We start from the raw sequence: 13,985 nt of genomic DNA, 5'->3' as shown, positions 1-13,985 counted from the left end.
GTTTGTGACATTGTACAGGAGGCAGTGATCAAGACCATCTTCAAGAAAAAGAATGCAAAAAGGCAAAATAGTTGTCTGAGGAGGCCTTACAAATAGCTGTGAAAAGAAGAGAAGCTAAAGGTAAGGGAGAAAAGGAAAGATATACCCATTTGAATTCAGAGTTCCAAATAATAGCAAAAAGAGACAAGAAAGCCTTCCTCAGTGATCAATGCAAAGAAATAGAGGAAAGCAATAGAATGGGAAACACTAGAGATCTCTTCAAGAAAATTACAGATACCAAGGGAACATTTCATGCAAAGATGGGCACAATAAAGGACAGAAATGGTAACAGAAGCAGAAGATATTAAGAAGAGGTGGCAAGAATATATAGAAGAACTATACAAAAAAAGATCTTCATGACCCAGATAACCACGATGGTATGATCACTCACCTAGAGCCAGACATCCTGGAATGTGAAGTCAAGTGTGCTTTACGAAACATCACTATGAACAAAGCTAGTGGAGGTGATAGAATTCCAGTTGAGTTATTTCAAATCCTAAAAGATGATACTCTGAAAGTGCACTCAATATGCCAGCAAATTTGGAAAACTCAGCAGTGGCAACAGGACTGGAAAAGGTTAGTTTTCATTCCAATCCCAAAGAAAGGCAATGCCAAAGAATGCTCAAACTACCACACAATTGCACTTATCTCACACGCTAGCAAAGAAAAATGCTCAAAGTTCTCCAAGCCAGGCTTCAACAGTACCTTCAACTGAACCAAGAAATTCCAGATGTTAAAGCTGGATTTAGAAAAGGCAGAGGTGCCAGACATCAAATTGCCAACATCTTGGATCATCGAAAAAGCAAGAAAGTTCCAGAAAAAGTCTTATTTCGCTTTATTGACTACAACAAAGTTTTTGACTGTGTGTATCACAACAAACTGGAAAATTCTTAAAGAGATGGGAATACCAGACCACCTGACCTGCCTCCTGAGAAATCTGTAGGCAGGTCAAGAAGCAGCAGTTAGAACCGGGCATGGAACAACAGACTCGTTCCAAATCGGGAAAGGAGTACGTTAAGGCTGTATATTGTCACCCTGCTTATTTAACCTCTATGCAGAGTACATCATGTGAAATGCCAGGTTGGATGAAGCACAAGCTGGAATCAAGATTGCCAGGAGAAATATCAATAACCTCAGATATGCAGATGACACAAACCTTATGGCAGAAAGCGAAGAAGAACTAAGGAGCCTCTTGATAAAAGTGAAAAAGAAGAGTGAAAAAGCTGGCTTAAAGCTCAGCATTCAGAAAACTAAGATCATAGCATCCAGTTCCATCACTTCATGGCAAATAGATGGTGAAACAATAGAAACAGTGAAAGACTTTATTGTTTTGGACTCCAAAATCACTGTTGATGGTTCCTGCAGCAATAAAGTTAAAAGATACTTGCTCCTTGGAAGAAAAGCTGTATCCAACCTAGGCAGCATATTAAAAAGTAGAGACATTACTTTATCAACAAAGGTCCATCTAGTCAAAGCTATGGTTTTTCCCATAGTCATGTATGGATGTGAGAATTGGACTATAAAGAAAACTGAGGGCTGAAGAATTGATGCTTTTGAACTGTGGTGTTGAAGAAGACTCATGAGAGTCTCTTGGACTGCATGGAGATCCAACCAGTCAATCCTAAAAGAAGGAAGTCCTGAATATTCATTGGAAGGACTGATGCTGAAGCTGAAACTCCAATACTTTGGCCAACTAATGCAAAGAACTGACTCATTGGGAAAGACCGTGATGCTGGGAAACATTGAAGGCATGAGGAGAAGGGGACAACAGAGGATGAGATGGTTGAATGGCATCACTGATGCAGTGGACATGAGTTTGAGCAATCTCCAGAAGTTGGTGATGAACAGGAAGCCTGGCATGCTGCAGTCCACGGGGTCATAAAGAGTCGGACACGGCTGAGTGACTGAACTGTACTGAACATTTAAGATTTACTCTCTTAACAAGTTGCAAATGTACAATAAGTACTGTAGCCCAGCAGCCTCCTCTGTCTGTGAGATTTTCCAGGAAAGAATACTGGAGTGGGTAGCCATTCCCTCTCCAGGGATTATGAACTATAGACAATATGCTATACATTATATCCAAAATTATTTATTATAACTGGAATTTTGCCTACCTTCCCCCATTTCCCCTGTGCTCTGTTCCCCACGTATGGTAACCACCAATGTGCTCTGTATTTCTGTGAGTTTGATTTTTATTTTATTGTAATTTTATTTAGTTATTTATTTTTGGCTGTGCTGGGTCTGCATTGCTGTACAGGCTTTTCCCCTGTTTGTGGTGAGCAGGGGCTACTCTCTAGTTGCGATGCGTGGGCCTCAGTAGTTGCGGAGCGTGGGCTCAGTAATTATGGTTCCCAGGCTCTAGAGCATCGGCTCAGCAATTGTAGCACACAGGCTTAGATGCATATGGGATTTTCCTGGACCAGGGACCAAACCTGTGTCACCTGCTTTGGCAGGCAGATTCTTTACCACGGAGCCACCAGGGAAGCCCTGATTTTTATTTTAGATTCCACACATAAGTGAGATCATATGGTACTGGTCTTTCTCTGTCTGGCTTATTTCGGTTAGCGTAAGGCCCTCAAGGTCCATCCATGTTGTTGCAAATAGCAGCATTTACTTCTTTTTGTGGCTGAGTAATCTTCTGTGTGTGTGTGTGTGCATGTGTGTGTGTGTAATACCACACTTCCTTTATCCATTCATCCATTAGTAGACACTGTGCTTGTTTCCATGTCTTGGCTATTTACATAATGCTGCAGTGAACGTGGAGGTGCAGATACCTCTTCAAGATAGTGATTTTTGTTCCCTTCAGTCATGTACTCAGAAGTGGAATTGCTAGATAATATATTAGTTCTATTTTAATATTTTGAGAAAACTCCATCCTATTTCCCATGTTGGCTCTAACCGGTTTCCATTCCCACCAACAGTCCACAATGATTCCCTTTTTTCCGCATCCTCACAACACTTGTTATCTCTTATCCTTTTGATTCTAGTCATTCTAACGAGTGTAAAGAGATATTTCATTTGTTTTTTTATTGTGATTTTGATTTGCGTTTCTCTGATGATTAGTGATACTGAGTGCCTTTTCACATACCTGTTGGCCATCTGAATGTCTTCTTTGGAAAAATATCTATTCAGACCCTCCAAGCATTTTTTTAATTGGATTATTTGGAGTTTTTTGTGAATTGAGCTGTATGAGTTCTTATATTTTGGATATTTAGGAGAGTTTCTTATTCTTCAGCAAACATTTGTTGTGGCTAAGGTACTGGGCTAGATATGGGGAAATATCATTGATGCAGACACAGTCTCTGCACTCTGGCAGCTTAGAGTTCAGACAGTGGGCATTTGAAACAGGACACTGGGCATTTCCATTTAGAGAGATAGGGGTTGGATCAAGGATAGGAATGGTGGTTACAGGCACACAGGAGGGGCTTCTAACAATGGCTTCAAGACCCAAGAGGAAGGAGTACTAGTTGGAAAATGCTTGTCCCCAAATGAACTGAGTGACTAAGGCAGAGAAGCAAAAGCTGAAGATAAAAGGTGGTGTGGTTGCCAAGTGTTTCTGCTTGGGGGGAAATTTTTGTTTTGTAGCTGTGTTCATCATAGCTCCTACTATTGTTATATCATTGCCTGTCTTCATAAAGCATAGGACATTTTCCTGGATCAAAACTTTCTCAGTACCTAGGGTCTCGAGCAGCCAGGATCAGAGAACCTGTGTTTAAATCCTGACACTGCTACACGATGGTCATTTTTACTTCAGATGAATGACTTAACTGTTTATTACCATGGAGATGATTGGAGCTCTCACGTTTGTCATTCTTCCTTTTTTCCTGCTATCAGGAGAGGAGCTTGTGTGTGTGTGTGTGTGCTCACATGTGAGTACACATGTTTTTGATAGAAAGCTGTGATCTGTCAGCTTCAGAGTTGCAGGACGAAGTGAATTCATGCTAGCTGGAGGCCATAGGAGTGTCTGGGTCACCCAGGCCCATCTCATGGGGTTTGCTTGCTCACATGTGTTCTAGAGATTGTACTCTGAGCAATAATTCTCAGTGGAGTCATGGATCTGATCAGTGCAACTATTGAATCAGTGATCCCCAGACATTTCTGGAACCCACCAGGTGATGGCCTCAGGTGTCTCTCAGAACTAAGCAAAACCCTCTGTGCTTTAAGTTCTGTGACCTGAAGCATGTCACCAGCAAGACTTGATAGGGAACATTTGGAAAGTGTCCGCCTGAGAAGGGAGTATCAGCAAAGATACACACTCCCAAACTCCTTTTTGTCTTTATGAAAAAAAAAAAAATCTGCCTTTCATAAAGAAGCCCAAGGTCAGAGGCATGAGTACCTCTTCAGAGCAGTCACCCAGCTCATCCTAAAGTCAGTGATGTGCATTTATTTCTGAACGTGGACAGAAACCATGCTCTTAGGAATGACAAGCTTTTTGATCTTTAAAACAAAAGGATTTTGTTTTTAAAAGAAGTCCAGAGGATAGAGCACTAGAATACCAGACCCACAGTAATGTGAAGAGAGCCCTGTGGGCTGGTGCGTCATAGTACGTGGCCCAGAGTGAGGATTCCACTTCACTGGGCCTCAGCCTTCTCATCTGTCAGTGAAGGAGTTAGATACCAGGGAGCCCTAGCGCCCCTTCCAATTAAAAGACAATAGTCCTGAAATGAGAAGAGCCTGTTTTCTGGCAAGATGGTATGTTATTGCCCATGTAGAAAACAGACTTCATGATGGTCAAACTTGGTGAGCATGGATTCTCTTTTTTTGTTGTTGAAACATCAGATGCAGAAGCTAAATTGCAAAATAAAGTCAACTGACTCACTTGTTAAGAACCTAAATGTTAATACAGAGCCCCGAAATGGAGCTAGAAGGAAACAAATAGGAGGAAAGAAAAGTCAAACAATCAGTAATAGAAAATCAACTCCCAAAAGATTTTGAACCATTGCTTTTGAATATGCAGAGCGGAAAGGTGAGTGAACATGGTTGAGCGTGCAGACGTCGGGGCCAGGCTGCCAGGTTCAAATCACAGCTCACTATCCCAGGCTGTGTGGAAGGAGGCAGCTTCCTGTGCTTCTCTGTGCTGCTTCTCGTCGGCTGCGATGGGGAGCTAATGATACCACCTGCCTCATCAGGTTGTTACGAAGATTAAATGTGTCAGGAACAGGCTCAGCCCTTCAAATGACACGTGGCATGCAGGAAGCACTCAGCACAGATTAGTCGTTTCTCTCTTCACCAATTCCCGGATGCAAATATCATGCCCAATATGGGCTGTCGGCAGCCAACCAAATAAACAGAAGGAGGAAGGCCTTTCCTTCCTTTGGGTCCTGGGATCACTGGGCACTGGGATTGCAGGTAGGAGGAGGCCTTCCTGCCACATCTGAGCACCGATCAATCTTTGGTTCCCACCCCCTACACTTGTTCTTATTCTGGCATCCCTTAAACATCGGTTCTACATTTAAAACACATCAAGTAGGATTTTAGTTATAGTCTTGCCTACATATTTGGGATTAGAGCCGGCAAAGTCTATTATGCAAATCTATGCAAATTATATTCAAAGAGGCAGTAGCCCCAGATTGTGGGGAGGGGAGTGAGCAGGCCAGCACAAAGGGCCTGGAGTGGAAATTTGCATCTGTTAGGGGAGCCCTGGGTTGAAGGCCTTGAGCAGTAATTGTGACAGTGTAAGCCTTTGCGTTCAGTGCTTAACCTTTTGTGCCAAAGAGGAGAGGCGATTTCCATAGTGAAGATGACAGTGGAGGTTGAAGGAGGCATTTGGGCATTGTGGTGCTGCAGCAGTTTTATGATACAAATGAAAACTTGCTTTGAAATGATGGCTGTAATCCAGGCCGTGTCCCGACCAGCTGTGTTCTTGGACAAGTCACTTCACTCCTTCCATTGCCCCTTCTGTGAAATGAGGGGACTGGACTAAGTTGTTTCGAGTGCCCTTCTCACTGTGGCAGCTAAATGTCATCCTCTAGGTGAAAACTCTGTGCACCCAGGATGGCAGTATCCATTCATTGTACCAAAGCTTTCAAGTCTGAAGAAAAAAGGGCCCTAACAGTCCTCCTAGAGTGAAAATACCTTCAGGGGATGCTGGCAACTAGAAAGAGCTACAGCAAGGGCACACATGTTTACTTCCCCTGAAAGTCTTGCAGGAAGGAGAACTCTAGTCAGCTGTATACTTCCCACCTGGGAGGATTTTAGCCCCAGGGATGTTCATGGTGACAAAGTCAAGAGATTTCTTTCCATGAGTATTTTGAAGACCAGGGTGCATTAAGCCCTCTGCCTCTAGAGGCTGCAGAAGTTCCCCTGGAGGCCGAGCTACCCCTCTCCTACCTCTGGCCTGTCCCCGGGGTCCCTAGGGGTCTCTCTAAAAACTCTGGGCTGCCCTTGATGCTGCTGCTGGAAGGCAACAGTGTCCTTGTCCTTGGTCAGGGGCCTCAGGTTGTTTGGAGCACATCTGTGCTCCACCCTAGAAATCCTCTGGGCCCTTAATTTTAACTCCAGCTGTTGTGGCAGCCACCAGCTGGGTACAGGTGTGAGCAGACAGGCCCTGCCCAGAGCCTCGCTGACTCACTCAGGTGGGCCTCGTGGAACAGCGAGGAGGTGGGTGAGCAGCACTGGCGGTGGGAAGGGGAGCTGCTGGCAAGAGGTGCTCAGCTCCTGAGAGACCCCCAGCAGATTTGAGCTGCACCCTGATCAGTTCACAGCCTACCCGAGGATTGACTTTCCCTGTTTCACTCATCTCAGGCCCCCACAGCTGTCCCCTAGGGCCACTTCCCAAAATAAACTCCCTGCACACAAGCCCCAGTCTCCACTTCTCCTTTTTTAGGAATCTCTAAGGTAAGACATGGGTATCAGTCTGTTGGGTCTGCCACACAAGGTATCACCAGCCAGGAGGTTAAACCACAGGAAGTCATCACCTCACAGTTTTGGAGGCTGGAACCCCAAGATCTAGGTGCCAGCGGGGTTGGAGTAGTCTGACTCCTTTCTTCTTGGCTTGCAGGCAGCTGGCCTCTCACTGCCTATCGTGTGCGGGCATTCTTTGCATCTGTGTCCTGGGCTCATTTTCTTATAAGAACACCCTTCAGATTGGGTTAGGACCTACCCCATCAGCTTCATTTTGCCTTAATCAGCTCTTCAAAGGCCCTAACACACAGTTCCACCCTGAGATGCTAGCACTAGGGTGTCACATATGGCTTTGAGGGGAATGTGTTCAACACATTCAACACATTGAACCAGGGTGCTCGTGAGCCAACAGAGGCTTATTAGAGAATGTCCCTTAAAACCTCAGCAGTCACGACCACCAGCTCTAGGAATAGATTGTCCCTGTGGTGCTAAACTGCCAGAGAGGGGCTGCAGTAACCCTGAGCACATGGTTCTTTCTGTAGCTGCAACTTCCTGTCCTCTTCTCCTGCCTCGTATGTGCTGGGTGACCAGGAACTCTGTGCATTTTGGATATGCCTGGGTGTCTCATACTTCTCTCCTGAGGGGCTTTGAACACATTACTTAATCTCCCTCAGCCTCAACTTCCTGCCCCATCAGGTGGTTAAGTTGAGGGTTCAATCAAGCATGAGAGGGCCAGGGTGATGCTCAGTAGCCAGATTTTAGGATTGACCCAGATAAGGAGAAAACACTGTTGGTGTATGGGCTAAACTATGAATGAAAGTGTGGAGAAATTCTGTCGTTTAAGGAGAATTGTTGGTCCTGGAGATGTGAGTGCTATAGCCTCTACTCCATCTGCCGTCCCTCAGCCTCCCCCACCCACTAAGCTAGACGTGCAGGGTGAGGGAGCACTGACCCACCCCATCCCCTCCCCTAAGTTGCAGGAGGCCTCAGTAGTGACCCTGAACCTTGCTTTGAAGCCATGTCCAGAGGTCTCCCCCTGTTTCCAGAAACTCACCAGAGCCCCTGTCTTCCCCTGCCAGCCTTGCTGACCACCCCAGGTTCCCCAGAATCACCACCAGGGCCCCTGCTTTGACCATTCATCCTGCTGGAATCTGTGGGGGAGGGAGGCCCCGAAAGGGTGACCAGTCAGAGGCCCACCTCTACCTGGGCTGGTCTGGGCGGCTAGCAGCGCTGAAGGAAGGGCATGTGAGTGACTGAGCAGGGGGCTCCTGTGAACGGGGGAGGTCTCAGGTCAGAATCAGACCGTAGAGGTCTGTCAAGCCCTCCCTGGTGGCAGGAAGCAGCTCTTCCTAGCCCGTGGATTGTACAGGGTGGCCTGTCTTCACGTTTATAATCTGAATAGATCCTACATATCACATTGATCTGAGGTATTATTCTTAAAGATGGGCACATGCTGTTGTGATCAATAAAATCCACACATCTTCAGAAGAGTTTTTAAGTGTATAGGTGTTTGTCCTTGTGCATTTTTCTCAGTGAACAAAAGCACACACACTCACCATCATGCAAAGTCCATAGCTTTCTGTCAACGCTCAGAAGGGCTCCTCCTACTCTGGAAGGCCAGGCACCACCAGTGGTCTTCCAGAGTTCAGCCTCTTGAGCACACAGGACAAGCAGTTAACATAACAACCAAACAACCAGCTGGTGTTTATGCACCGCACCTTCTCTTGCAGGCTCTGCTGCTATAGGCAGCAGATCCAGTCACCCTCTGAATCCTGTCTGCTTCTGCCTATTGGTCACCAAAGGCACCGAGATGTCTCTGCCTTGTTTTAGGATTGTTTGTGGATTTATATGACCTCACCCGGCCCCTGTTCATTTTTGTGTCTCCAGGGTCAAGGAGCGGGTAGATCCTCCTTAACTCTTTGGTGGGTGGGCGTGAACAAGCAGAGGTCTGTCATTTGTACCTGTGTCTAGTTCATAAATGGAGGAGTCTGAAAAAGCGTGGGTGCTGGTCAGTTCTGCCCACCCAAGCCCTGCTCAGTGACTCAGGGCGGCTCACACAGAGCTGCTGGCTTCCTTGTGGTCACACTTTGGACGGCTCGCTGGTGCAGAAGGCCAGCAGGCACTCGGGGGCCACAAGTCTTCCTCCACGCCCCTCCCCCAGCCCGTCTGAGCATCTGCCCTTGGGCGGAGGGCGGAGGCATTTCAGAGGCCCTTGGGAAGGGACAGGCCTGGCTGGTTTAGCTGTCTCTGGTTCCCCTGTGGTTGGGTTCTCTCTGGGAGGGGTGCTGGGTGGGACCAACCTGATAGATACCCCTGGTCCCCATGGTCCTGTGTGGGATGAGCGGGGGCCTCAGGGATCCTCCCACCGTTTCCCTTGAGTTCCCAGGTGCTTCAGGTTCATGGGCAAGGAAAGCACAGGGCTGAGCTGCTCCCGGGCATTTCACCTCTGCTCTCTGTCTCCCTCTCAAGGCTTCCTCCTGACCTTGGCGCTGACTGAAGCACTGGTATTTGCTGCCCAGGAACCATCTCCCAGGGAATCTCTTCAAGTCTCCCCCTCAGGCACCATCCCAGGCACCATGGTGACAGCTTCCCTCGGTTCCACCAGACACTCCTCCGTGGTGGCCACCCCTGCCTCCGTGGTGACCCCGACCCCTCATCCTGATGGACCCTCCTCACAGGCTGCAGCTCCCATGGCAACGACAACCCCCCATCTAGATGGACACCCTCCCACAAACACCATCTCCACCATCATGGCGACGGCATCCACCCCCCATTCTGAAGGGCCCCTGTCCACAGGGCCACTCCCTGCTGCCGTGGCAACCACATCCTCCCGTTCAGAGGGCCGCTCCCCTGGTGAGACTGCACCCACCATCCTGCTGACAAAGCCAGGGGAAGCCACCAGCCATGCCCCCACAGCCCCCTCCAGAGCTACCACACGCCGGCCCCCCAGGCCCCCTGGCTCTTCCCGAAAGGGAGCCGGCAGTGCACCACGCCCTGGCCCCGCTGCACCCAGTGGTCATGCCGGCAGGAAGGAAAGCCAGCGGGGAAGAAACCAGAGCTCCACACACCTGGGGCAGAAGCGGCCCCTGGGGAAAATCTTTCAGATTTACAAAGGCAACTTCACAGGGTCTGTGGAGCCTGACCCCTCCACCTTCACTCCCAGGAACCCGCTCTGGGGTTTCTCCTCCTCTCCACAGCCCCAGACAGTGGCTGCAACCTCGGCGCCCAGCAGGACCTCATGGGTACCACCCGCCACCCCCCTAGTGCCTGTGGAGGACAAGCCCAGCCTTAGCAGGGCAGACCAGGGGGGTGGTTCCACCTTCACCAGCCAAGGAGGGGAGCCAGACGCCACAGCAGCCTCAGGCACCCCTGCCAGTCAACAGCCAGTGCCTTCTCAGCGCCCCCTTGGTGACCCGCAGGACGGCCCCCGCCACAGTGACTCCTGGCTTACTGTCACCCCCGGCACCAGCAGACCTCCATCTACCAGCTCTGGGGTCTTCACAGACACCACGGGGCCCATCCAGCCTGCCTTTGATGCCAGTGTCTCAGTCCCTTCCGAGGGGCTTCCTCAGGGAACATCCTCAGCCCCGCAGGCCCCAGCCCACCCAACAGGGGCTTCAGAAAGCACTGTTTCCCAAGCCAAGGAGAAAGCTGTGGCTACCCCCACACCCACCATGATGGGCAGGGTGCCCAGTCCCCTCTCCACAGTGGTGTCCACAGCCACAGGAAACTTCCTCAACCGTTTGGTCCCCGCTGGGACCTGGAAGCCTGGAATGGCAGGGAACATTTCCCATGTGGCCGAAGGGGACAAACCCCAGCACAGAGCCACCATCTGCCTGAGCAAGATGGACATCGCCTGGGTGATCCTCGCCATCAGCGTGCCCATCTCCTCCTGCTGTAAGTGCCTCACACGCTCCCTTCTCCCCTGGCCCGCCACCACGGCAGCATACCCATCCCCACAATTCCTTTGCCCCACACTTGGGCAGTCCCCACGAAGTGGGCTGCAGAGTTCCCAGAACCTGAGGAGAGAAGGCAGCAGAACAAGAATCTCAGGTTATCCCACTCCTGGTCCCAAGCTCATCAGGCCATGGCTCAGATGCCCACTGATCATAAAGGCACAACTCCTAGGAGCTGGGAGTCAAGTCCAACTCTGCATTTTGCAGAAAGAAACACCAGGCTGGGGAGGGGACATGGTTTCCCCAGGACCCCAGAGCTCATGAGAGGCAGGGTTAGAATGTGAGCTCAGAGCACCCATCTTCCAGCCCAGAGCTCATATCATGACACTACCCTGCCGGCTCTCATCTCTCACCACGTAACACCAACACCCCACAAGGTGAGAGCTGGTGCTCCCAAACCAACAGCCTCCAAGTAGCAGAGCCCTTGGAGCCTTCCTCCCCACCTCTCTTCCATCACCCTTACTGCTGTTCTCTTCTCCTCCTGTCTTCCCTCAAGAAAGACGAAAAGATGAAGTTTTGATTTTGCAGGAAGTTCTATTAGCCTTGACAAAAACAGTTCTTATAACTAAATTGAGGCTTACAAGTTACATGTGAATTTAGCTATTTTGTGGCTCCTCCCCATTTTGCTTGTCCATGAGTGGTGTGAAGTGGTACTTTGTGGACCTAGTCATTGCCTTTGCTCCCACTGGGTACATGGGGAAGGGCTCCCCTAGACCACAGCAATAGCGGGCCACCAGCGCCCCCTTGCTGCCGCCATCACTTCTGTATTGAAAACTCAGGGCTTCTTTCAGAGAAGGCAATGGCAACCCATTCCAGTACTCTTGCCTGGAAAATCCCATGGACAGAGGAGCCTGGTAGGCTGTGGTCCATGGGGTCGCTAAGAGTCTGGCACGACTGAGCGACTTCACTTTCACTTTTCACTTTCATGCATTGGAGAAGGAAATAGCAACCCACTCCAGTATTCTTGCCTGGAGAATCCCAGGGACAGAGGAGCCTAGTGGGCTGCCGTCTGTGGGGTCACACAGAGTCGGACACGACTGAAGCAGCTTAGCAACAGCAGCAGCAGCAGCAGGGGCTTCTTCCTCCCTTTTTCAGTGCAGTGAAAGTGTTAGTTGCTGTCTTGTCTGACTCTTTGCAACCCCCTGGACTATAGCTCACCAGGCTCCTCTGTCCAAGGAATTCTCCAGGCAAGAATACTGGAGTGGGTAGCCATTTTCTTTCTCCAGGGATCTTCCCAACCCAGGATTGAACCCAGGTCTCCTGCACTGCAGGCAGATTCTTTACTGGCTGAGCCACTGGGGAAGCCCTGTTCCTCCCTGACGTCTCCACAAAGAACCTGATGCAGTCACTCGGGACCCACAGCTGCCTTCCTGTCTCCCCACTGCACCTGATCTCAATTCTGAAGAGTTCTTCTGATGGCCTCACAGGAATCCCTACCGTGCCTACCCTCCCCCCGGCCCCACCCCACACACAGACACCATCCAGGTGCCCCCTCAGTCCTTTCAGGGGTGAGAAACCCCTGTGCTCCCCACTTAGCCCCTTTCTCCTGTTAGCTGTTTCCAGCTCTCCTGGGGGCCTTGTAATTTCCCTGTTGTAAGTTACACTCTTTGGTTCTAACCTCTGCCCTCTGAAACCACACAAAACAAGTCCATCCACCAACCCCTGAGATACATGAAACCACTCTCAAGGGCAGGCTTTGCTTTTCCAAGCTGTCGTCCCTGTCGCTTTGAGTCTCTTCATGGGGCCACCTGGCCCTGGTCCTGCCCCTGTATACCCCTCCAGTGGCCTCAGTTCATGCCTGCTCCCAGAAGAAGCACGGCACTGCCCGTGCCCGGCTGAGGCAGAGGAGCGTGCATGGCAGTTCCTCTCTTCGGACACTTCAGTCACATTCAGGCAACCTACTCTGGCATCAGGTCCTCACGTCACACCATGGGCTCAGCCTGATCTCAAGGGCAACGAAGCCCCAGAAACTTTCTCAGAGGAGGCTATGCGGCCAGGTCTCCCAGCCTGTCTTCATGTTATGGGTCAAGCAAACATCAGCACAGGAGGTGTGTGCCTTTAACATTAACCTGATGTCTGCTTGGCATTGTATTCTGACAACATCCTTTTTAATCTGGAGTCTGGATTCCTTCCAGGAGCTGCCTCTCCCAGCTCCCTGTCTCCTTCTAGTTGATAAGCAAAGCAAACTTTCCATGTTGGGGAAAGTCCAGTCTGCTCAAGGACCCAGTGCGGGAAAAGTGAAAATGTTTACAGGTTGCATATTCATTCTTTCCTTAAGCAGATTTATTGTCACTTATGGGTGCACACAGATATTCTTAAAGCTGTGATTGCCCACTTCTAAAACAGAAGAATGATAATGAGAAAATGTAGCACTGTTAGCCAATAAATTATTAATAATGGTCATATTTAGAAGTAACCACATTAGAGACAGCCTTCTAATTTTCCATTCTTTCCATGTGTCTAGAGGCTCTAGTTTACAAAGGGAATTCCTACTATTTTTAATCATTCATCCTTAAAACAGACTAGCTAGAGCAATAAAATAAAAAGACGAAGCAGATACACCATACAGATAAGAAGGAGTATGTCACCAAATGAAGTGACTTGCCCAGGGTCCCAGTCACACCTGAGCCACCCCAGACCTGGTGGCATGATCCATTTGACTCAACAGCATCTCCCAAGTGCTCAGTGTGCCAAGCATTGTTTCAAGCACGAGGGACCCAGGAGTGTGTGAAACAGCTTCCCCCACCCAGCTGCCGGAGCCCTTTCCCTACCTGCACTCCCACAGCCCACACCCACCTGGGTTTGCAAGTCTAAAAAGATGTCTCCAGCCCTTCTGCTATATATGGGTTTGAAATTAGATCAAATTTTACTGCAAAGCAGAAAACCCATGGGCTGCCTAAACCATGTATAATAACATCAGCCAAGACAGAAGCGAGGACAAGCCTGGAACTGCACCGCGAGAATGCTTCTGGCACTGACAGGAGCCTTCAGCCGCTGGGTGAGAGCATATTACTTCAGAAAGGAAGATTTCCCCTGGGACCCACAGCCCCTGCTTCCTTTGGTGTCTGTCTTACACTTCCACCATCCTCAGGCCAAGCCCTCACTCAGCAGGGTTCCAGCCTGGCTGCCCCTGTCCTGTGGGACCAT

General features: G+C 49.4%; 1 protein-coding gene across 2 annotated transcripts in view; it reads left to right on the top strand.

Moving 5' to 3' along the window:
• Window positions 1–13,985, top strand: part of TMEM108 (transmembrane protein 108) — a 422,004-nt gene that overhangs the window by 395,318 nt on the left and 12,701 nt on the right. For both annotated transcript variants that reach the window (XM_018051242.1, XM_018051251.1), the window contains exon 4: window positions 9,352–10,779. In XM_018051242.1, coding sequence (XP_017906731.1) covers window positions 9,352–10,779 — 1,428 coding nt within the window. The remainder of the gene's footprint in view (window positions 1–9,351; window positions 10,780–13,985) is intronic.

This window comes from Capra hircus, chromosome 1, assembly GCF_001704415.2.
Source record: "Capra hircus breed San Clemente chromosome 1, ASM170441v1, whole genome shotgun sequence".
Classification (NCBI taxonomy): Eukaryota; Metazoa; Chordata; class Mammalia; order Artiodactyla; family Bovidae; genus Capra; species Capra hircus.
The sequence above is the reverse complement of the archived record's forward strand: the minus strand, read 5'-3'. Positions and strand labels throughout refer to the sequence as shown.